The 9672-nt window shown below is 38.8% G+C and overlaps 1 protein-coding gene across 1 annotated transcript in view; it reads right to left on the bottom strand.

Moving 5' to 3' along the window:
- Nucleotides 1-9672, bottom strand: part of Arih1 (ariadne RBR E3 ubiquitin protein ligase 1) — an 86471-nt gene continuing 76799 nt past the window's right edge. Inside the window, exons 11-14 of the mRNA XM_010627134.3 lie at nt 5918-5975; nt 3287-3547; nt 2009-2121; nt 1-658 (exon numbers count right to left, since the gene is read on the bottom strand). Coding sequence (XP_010625436.1) covers nt 574-658; nt 2009-2121; nt 3287-3547; nt 5918-5975 — 517 coding nt within the window. The 3' untranslated portion in view covers nt 1-573. The remainder of the gene's footprint in view (nt 659-2008; nt 2122-3286; nt 3548-5917; nt 5976-9672) is intronic.

The raw sequence follows: 9672 nt of genomic DNA, 5'->3' as shown, positions 1-9672 counted from the left end.
GTGTGTGTGTGTGTGTGTGTGTGTGTGTGTGTATGTGTGTTCTTTAATCCCCTTTCTGCCTATCTCCTTCCCCATCCCGAGAATTTTAACCTGGGACGACCTGTGTGTAGGTGTGTTCCTATGTGTGTGGGGGAGGGGAAGGGGTCCTTTACCAAAGTACAACAAGTGGCTGCTTTGGACATGAAGAGCAGAGTCAAGGAGCTGTGTGGAATTTTAACTGTACTACACTCAGGAAAAGAAAAAAAAAAAAGAAAGAAAGAAAAGAAAAGAAAAAGGCGTCAGCTTTGAGAATGAAGCTACGTTACAAGTTAAAGTTGGAGGGCTTTTAGTGTGTCTGTCACACTTTTGTTGGCGGCCTAGAATACTGTTGTACAATGGTTTATCTACCTTTTTTTTATTACAATATAATTTACTTAAACTTTCTGTCAACAAAACAGAATCCTGGAACTACAGACCAGCGGTGTCAGAACAGGCTAGCGCCTTCTTGTTTTTATGTTTGTGTTTGTTTTGTTTTAATTGCATGAGCACTCTAGATGGTAAAGTTTTCAGAGTTCATTTTATGCAGGGCCATTCTCAGTCCTCAATGTACTCCCACAGATCTTTTTCATAGCCTTCATGCACATGCTGTAATAAAACCCTTCGTCGACTCTCACAGTATCTGAAAACAAAGAGAAAAAAAATGCATTTCAGCCCCCAGTAATAGAAAAGACACTTTTATAAAGGCATTCCTACATATCCAGACTTGGAACCAAGCACCTTAGCACCTTTGTTTTGAGACAGCGTCTCACTATATAATCCAGGCTGGCCTTTTACATTGGGCAGCCCAGGATGGCCTCAAATCTACAGCAATATTGCCCCGACCTCCTGAGTGCTGGGACTATTACCATATCTGGCAAGCACCTACCTACCTATCTATCTATAGTACTGGATCAAACGTGGGATCTTGTGTTTGCAAGACAGGTGCAGCACCACTGAGCTAAATCCCTGGCTCTTACCACTTATTTTTAATAGGTAAATTTTCAGGTCAAGGGCTGGGGATACAGCTCAGTGGTGCTGCCGCCTGCCTCACGAGCATAACGTTCTGAGTTTGGTTCTGGGTACCAAAAAACAAAGAAAACAAAAATAACACATCAAACTGCTTCTAGTGATATGGGAGTATTTTTCTGAAGGCTATGATCCCCAGTCCTAGAAATTAATGTTACAGCCATAAAATGTTACAATTTCTGATGAACATGAGTGATCTTATGGTCTAACAGAGAAGTACAGTTTAAAAAAAAAGTAATTTCATATGAGGTTATCCTCATATGCAAAATTTTTGTGAACTGTAAAAGCTGTATAAACTTAATGTAGTAGCCATTCCTGGCTAAACTCTTGAGAAAATATTTAGTTAGGTATAAATCATTAAGTCTTCCAAATTCTGTTTTCTATTACTATTAAAAAGATTGGGGTGGTGGCACATGCATGTAGTCCTAGCACCCTGGGTGGCTGAAGCAGGAATAGTACAAGTTTGAGCTCAGCTTGGGCAACTGAGTGAGACCCTATCTCAAAACAACAAAACAAAACAAACAAAACAGGTGGGAATATAGCTCAATCCTCAGTAAGGCAAAAACAAAAGAAAAAATTATCAGCTGCAAGGAAAAAAATTAGGGGAAAGAGCCTTGTGTTGGGCAATCAAATATTTTGCATCTTTAACAGAAGTCTTTAAGTCTTATCTACCCCTGGATCAAGCCACGGCCTATAGGATTCCCAGGGTAAAATCAGTGTCCTAGTCTCACCCTTTCATCCCAATGGCCACTTGTTCTCTTTAAGCTCTTTTTTCTTTACAGGATCTAAGGTAAATAGCTATAGCTAATGGCTGAGCTTCCCCAGTACCACTCTTTGCTGAGAGCTGCCCCATAGACCCAGCAACATGTGAGAAACATGGCAGTGGCTACTGGACATGTCAAACCAAGCTTCACCACTAAGTCTTTCTAGACCAATTTGTGCCCAACAACTATTAAAATCTCACCTGTACTTATCTTGTACTTTCTGCTTTATATCCTGCAGAGAATCTTGGGAAATATCTCGTTCAAGGTAGCCCGAAAGCACCTCTGTGGCATTCTCTAGATCTGCTTGGTTATTCTGCAAGAAAAAGAATACACAATAAATTTTGATATTAAAACAAAACAAAACAGAAGATAAACCATTTTAGCTGTTTGTTGACAAGAAACCACTCTTAACATTGATACCATAATTTTGTAAGTGATCTCACACTTTCTGTAAAGTTATGTTTTTCACAGATAACAAGTTGTCCTCCCTTATTTAGAACAAATTTTTTTTTTGGTACCGGGGATTGGGATCAAACTTGGGCCCTTGAGCATGCGAGGCATGCGCCGGAACCACTGAGCTAAATCCCTGGCCCTCAGAAAAATTTTTAAAATGTTTGAAGAGTTAAAGATTCAGCCAATGCTTGCTTCGCAAGCGCAAGGACCCAAGTTCAGTCCCTGGTAAAAAAAAAAAAAAATTCAGCAAGTATCTCTGGAAGAACAGACAAAAATTTGAAAGGAGAAAGATCTTCTAAATCTGAGAACTGTTCTTTGCTAAGAACTGAAAAGGAAACTTGAAGAAAAGATAGAACATATTCTCTGTCAAATCTGGCCACAGCTACTTTATAAATCTGAGTAAGGCAGTTTAGACTGTATTGTTGTTTTTTTACTAAAGACAGTTCTAAATACATTACTTGTCTAAATCCTCATCTGCAGGTCAGACCTACTGTCTACTAACTTATGAACATCAATTTTAAATGAGCATATTTACTTGAAAATTCTTTACTGCTAAAAGTTCCCCTTTTATTCATTTACTATTCTACCAAAGGTGATATGAACTTTAAATATTTCAGGTTAGTTTTGTCCAAATAAAAGCTTTCACTGGGGGACTATATAATTAATTAAGGCAAACTACCTTCCCTAAACCTCATAACATTCATGAAAAGTAGTAACACACATTTCAAAACACAAAAATAAGAGGTTAAAATTAGCTCCAAATTAACAGAGCTAAAAAGGGATAAAGTCAAGATTCAAATCTAGTACTCATTTCACATGTAACTGCTACCTAGTTAAACTACATCAATTTGAATGTAGTTTAGTACAAGAAATAAAAAATTTCTCATATCTTACTAATAAGTATGTTTGCCCATATTTTCTGAACAGACAGAACATTCAACTCTCTGTATTATCTTTATCTGTGAAAGACCAAGTTGTCCAATGAGACAAAATGGGCTTCTTCCCCATCCAGGAACTATTCCTACCTCAAAGATAATGGACTGGTTATTCTTTTTGAGGTAGAAAGCGAAGACGTAAGTGTACATGAGTGTGGCACGGCACTGGCAGAGAACATCAACTGCTTTCTTCAGGAACTGCACCTCAATCCAGGACATGTTGTGCTGCTGCATCTCCTCCATTTTCTGCTTCACTTGAGCATAGAGTTTGTGCTCGAATCGCAGACTCTGCATGTGGTTCATATAGCGATTACAGTAGAACAGGTACCTCTGCAGGGCTGCCCTGGATCGCTGACCAATTGGAAAAAAATACAGGTCATATAATGACAATAGGAATTATACACAAGAGCTGGTATCAAATTCAACCACGAGGGACATCACACACCTGTCTGGGCCAGGACAACTGAGCAAGACTCTACCTCAAATTTAAAAACATAAAAGGCACTGGAGATGCACCTCAATGTGAAGGTCCTGGGTTCACTCCCCAACACAGGAGGGGGAGGGTCTACCACTATCGACACAACACAAGTACATGTTTCCAAGGCATTGAAAGACACTTAGGATCTTTGTGTGATAAATGTCTAGTACTTTTTGGATTACAACTCCCAGGAAGCACTAGGTAAGAGCATGGGAATAGGGAAGATGGGAAAGTTCAGAGAGGCATACAATGGGGAGCTCCATTCATCCAGATGTGGTTCCCACTAAAATAAAAGGAGTGATAGGAAGTCTTTCCTTGTATTCCCACAAAAATCAGAAGATTGTAGGGTTTGTTCTTGTAACTATGTAGCTCAGGCTGGCTTTGAGCTCACTATGTAGTCTAGGCTAGCCTTGAACTTGTGGTGATCCTCCTGTCTCAGCCTTGCAAGTACTGGGACTACCCACATGATGAAAGTCTAAAAAATGTGAATTCAAGAAAATATTATATGTTCTATCTTCTAAAAATCTAAGTATTAAAAACTTTCCTAAGGGTCAGTCAGGGATTTGGCTCAGTGGCTCCACCAGCTGCCCTGTAACAGCAAGGGCCAGAGTTTGATCCCAAGTACAAACAAACAAACAAACAAAAAACTTGCCTAAAAGATACATACAACAATCCCTGAAAATCTCAGAAAGGGCTTCTAGCATCACCCAATGAAGACCAAATAAGATCAGGAATGATCCAAACACTTTGCTGATGTTTTGGGTTAATTTGGTTTGTCTCTGCAAAAATTTGTGTGGAGGCCTAGGTCCATAGTATGATGGTAATGAAATTGTGGGGGTCTTCAAAATAGCAAGTACTATCTTTGGCTAGATCTATCTAGACTACTCTTCTTTTAGGACAGGTAAAATAAAAAAATCCACCTTGACAATTAGGAAAAATATAAGGCAGGATAAGAGTTCCCTGTGGAGGGCTGGGGATTTAACTCAGTGGTGCCACCTCCTGTCTGACAAGTGCAAGGTCCCAAATTGGATCCCAGATACAAAAAAAAAAAGGAGTTCCCTGTGGATTTAAAAGAATTACCAAATCTAGAAAATGTAGGCTTTTTTTTTTTTTCAGTAAGATCTCAAGTAATCATGATACATTTGTGAAATGGCTGGAACTAGCATCATATAGTCTTACTTTATATCAGGCTGGCTAATGAGAAAGAAATGATAAGTAATAAAAAAGTTGGGGCAAATCAAATCAAGAGGCACTGTAGAAATGAATACTTAATTTTTTTTCTTTTGGAACCATGGATAGAAGTTGGGCCCTTGTGCTTGCAAGGCAGGTGGTGGAACTACTAAGCCAAATCCCTGGCCCAGAAATGAATACTTGAAATAGTTAAAAAACTTTAACTAAGAGAACAAATTATCACACAACTGTGGTGTAATGACACTAAATTTGAAAAAAAAAAAAAAATCAGCCACACACCAGTCTATCAACAGTAATTTCAGCAAAAAAGTATATCTGTCAAATTAAATGTTAACTTTTCACTGATAATGTAGTTTGCTTTGGCTGCATGGTTGCTTAAAAGGATAGTAGTTTATAGCTAGTTTTATGTTTATACATATGCAAACCATGCTTTAGATTGTATCCTTGCTAGGAAAACCATTTGAAAACAGCATTTTTAGAGATAAAGGGAATAATAATGAACAGTTAAGTGTAACAATTATTAAATTCTAGGGTTCTACAATTATGACAAAATTACCAGACTAATTCTCGAATGTTGTAAAATTGTATCCACGTAAGATATTTGAAACCCTTCTATGAGGTCTTTACTATATTCAAGAAAAAGAAAATTTCCAGATAATCCATTCCAAATCAGCTCACTTATAATCATTACAACTTCTTTGAACAACGAGGTACAAGCAAATTAAAAACAAATGATATATTGTGTATAAATAGCAGAGGGGCCATTTAAAAATGGCTTCTCTTTGTTTTTTGGCTGGACAGGGGGTGGGTGTGGCAATACTAAGATATTATTTAACTCAGTTTATGTAACGTGACTCAAATTAATTAAAAGAAAAACAAACAAAAATGTTGCTGATGAGCATTTTGGATAACATTTTCTAAGTGTATAAAGATGCCCAGTAGTTGCTTGGTGTCCTCCTATAACTGTTGCAGAGCTGCCATCAGCTCACCCATTCCCTAAGAACGCACACCCCGCAATCCAATGTGCTGTGGCCCTGCACACACGTGCTCACCTCCTGTGCGTCTCTTGCTGCCTTGGCATCATCTTCATTGTAACGGTTACAGTTGTACCTGCAAGTAAATTCAGATTCCATAAAGCCATAAAATGATGAAAAGAGAACATGGCACAGGATTTTAACCGGGATTTAAATATCCAGAACCAACATTCCCTTTAACAACAGATAAAAATTCTCTTCAGAAGATTGGATAAGTCCCTCTTTTTTTGGTGGTAATGGGGATCGAACTTGGGCCCTTGCGCTTGCAAGGCAGGCAGTGGAACCACTGAGCCAAATCCCTAGCCCTGGATAAGTCCTTTTTTAATCTGTTATTAGTGAATGGCCCAGTGTATTCCAAATCAGCTCACCTATAATCATCAGAAAACAGTATCATTCCAGAACTTCTATGACATCCTATAGTGCCCTAATTGAATTGTTTTGTTTTTTTGAGAAAGGGTCTTGATATGTATTCCAAGCAGGTCTTGAACTATGTAGCCCAGGCTGGTCTAGTGGGCTACAACTTGCAGTGAACCTTCTACCTCAGCCTCCTGAGTAATGAATGGGATTACACATGTATGCCACACTCTTGATATGTATTCCAAGCAGGTCTTGAACTATGTAGCCCAGGCTGGTCTAGAACTTGCAGTGAACCTTCTACCTCAGCCTCCTGAGTAATGAATGGGATTACACATGTATGCCACTAACTTAGTTTTTTGTTTTATTTTTCTTTTTAAACTACCGGGGATTGAACTCAGGTCCCTGCACTTGCAAGGCAGGTGGTGGAACCACTGAGCTAAATCCCCAGCCCTAACTCAGTTTTTGAAGAAAGAGATCACCTTAAATCCTAGGCCATCTGATAATCAAGCCCAGTATTCTCAACTGTCCAGCTACTCACCTTATCTGCTCCTTTATATGACAAATAGAACGAAGAGCTGACAGCCTACTCAGTAATAGCACTCATGCTATTTGTTTTATATACTATTGTAATCTGTCAATGAAAGGTAAATGACAATCAGAATGGGAAGGAGGGAGGAAGCATCCCCAGAGAAGTCAGCTCAGAGAGGAGATGACTAAGACTGACACTTCCTTTGTTCTGCTTGTATCTCTTTTATGGGAACCTAAACTCTGGGAGCAGTTATTTATTAAGTGCTTACCACATACCACACACTTGCTAAGGACTTTAAACACACTGTATTGTCACATGTTCAGTAACCTCCTCAAATGCCTTCTAAAACATATACTATATCCCTGCAAATGAAGCTTACGCCTGTCACCACCTGAGGTGTGTGTGCTGTTGCTATGTCTTCAGAATCTGTTAGCAGCCATACTTTTATGGCTAAATACATTTTATTTGGATTAAACCCTATAATTCCCCCCAAAAGAAGACTTTTCAATTTAATTACACAAATCAAGTATATATACTCCAATAAATGGTCAGTCAACCCTAAATATCCTTGCCTATACTCATTGCCAAGGCCCAATACATCTCAGTCCACAATGAAATACCTTGCTGACATCTATAGAACACCCGACAGTCCATCCTCCTACAAATGCCATTCATTGATTCTGAGACTTCACAGGAGAGAAAAATTACATTCTATGGTTCAGGCGAGTGTATGGAATCAAATCACAAATTTTGCAGGATTACATTTTATCTGCTTCCAGTCTTTGGAACTTCTTTCCTTTCCATCATTACATAGAAATAACCAACAACTGATGTCATCTTAAAGTTTTTCCAAGTGGATCAGCACATTTAATATTAATACCCCCCTGAGACTGTAATTCTCTCTGGAAATATGCTGTTAAACCTAATCCAAAAACAACTCCATGTGACCTGTGCTGACAAACAGCTCTTTTCTATCACTATTTCCTACGCTCACCCCAATCCGGGCTTTACCCTGTCAGCATTATCGAGTGTTTTAAGACTAGGAAAACAAATATGTAGATTCACTTGCACCTCTACCTCAAATAACAGACAAGTGCTACTTAGAATGCTACTTTAGCCGGGCATGGCAGCCCACGCCTGTAATCCCCCAGCACTTGGGAGGCAGAGGCAGGAGGATTGCCGCAAGTTTGAGGCCAGCCTGAGCTACATTGGGTTCAGGGCCAGCCTAAACTCACTATAAAGTGAGACCCTGCCTCAAAAAACTAAAAAGAATGCTACTACGACAATTCTGAGGCATTTTATTTATTATAATTTGAGGGTGTAGTAGTGGGCCTCACATATACTAGGGAAGTGGTTTACTAGTGAGCTAAACATCAGCCTTGACTGACTTGTAATAAACTGCCTTTCTTGAACTTGTGATCCCTCTCTGCCTTGGCTTCCCCAGTAGCAGGAAAAACAGGCATGCCCCAGACACCTAGCCTGAAGTATAATATTTTAAGATATAGTAAGGAAAACATCATGATTCACTTGAGATCTTAGCATGTATAAAGACAAGACACAAGCAGCATTTTGGACACGGTAGCCTGGTCCAGGACATTATTCATTCTTCTATATTCATCTTTTGTTCCCTGTTCAGATTTCAGTGCAACTTAATTAAAAATGTAGCTGTGATCAGAGATGTCATTACACAAACATATAAATGTCTAACTCTTCCCTTCTTCTCCACCTTTTCTCCCTCTCCTGCACTAGGCTTGCTTATAAAAGCATAGACTAAGTTTAGTTTCTAAATACTCTAATCCTCTAGAGTTCAGGGATGATGAATCTTTTAAGAGTTTTAATGATACAAAAAATAGCCTGCTGCGTTACATATGCCAAAGGTTCATCACCACCACTGCTGCAGTTTGTCTTAAAGCTACAGAACTATGTCGCTAAATCTCAAATACCCTTTCTCCTTGGTTCTCACAATGGCATGATTTCTTGACTTCCGAACAGTCTTTACCTGGCTTAGAATTAATTTCACAGAAGTACCCCTACTACTATTCCTGTAATCAATACAACGAATGAAAGTTCCAATGAAACGAAAAGACTTGTTATTGTCTCAAGTTCTCAAGTTCACTTGGAATCTAACTCCTTTTAACCTGGAATCTAATCCCTTTCATTTTCTCAGTAGAAAGTTATGAGAAAACGAACCAAAGTTATGAGAAAATGTATGTAAAGCACACAATATAGAATATTATCAGTTAAATAATGGCTCTAAGCATTTTAGTCCCACTTAAAAACCTTAAGATAATATCTAAACTATTTTAGGCTCTTGTCTAGTTCCTCTTTTCCTTTTCCCAAAAATTTATTAGAGGACCCACATTCAAATGGCAACAGGAGACAGGCAGGTAATATGAATTAGTATACTGGGCAAGCTGCATGTTGTAATAGTCAAAGGCATTCTCAATTTTTTTTTTCTTTTGGTACCGGGGATCAAACTGAGGACCTTGTTGCGCTTGCAAGACAGGTGCGGTGCCACTGAGCCAAACCCCCAGCCCAGTATTCTCACTTTTTATCAGGAAATGTGCTCCCATTTTTCTCAAAACTCAAAACACGCTCAGTCTAACTTGCATTTTCCTAAACAGGAAATGCAATGTGCATGGGGAAAATAAAGATGTCTTATTACTAAATGAAAAAAGAAAAGGTGACAGGGCACAGAGTCAGCCCTCTTTATCTGTTACACTTTCACAGATTCAAGCAATCATGGATCTAAAATTTATAAGTGTGTGCATACGTGTGTGCATCTGTTCTTTCCACATACAGGCTTTTTTCTTCTCGTTATTCCCCAAACAAATGGGTGTAACAGCTAGAGATGATTTTAAACACATGGGAGGATGGGTGTAGTTTA

Source organism: Fukomys damarensis, unplaced genomic scaffold (assembly GCF_012274545.1).
Source record: "Fukomys damarensis isolate Sample0158 unplaced genomic scaffold, DMR_v1.0_HiC HiC_scaffold_25, whole genome shotgun sequence".
In the NCBI taxonomy this organism is placed as follows: Eukaryota; Metazoa; Chordata; class Mammalia; order Rodentia; family Bathyergidae; genus Fukomys; species Fukomys damarensis.
Note: the sequence above shows the minus strand (reverse complement) of the source record. Positions and strands in the feature narration are given on the sequence as shown.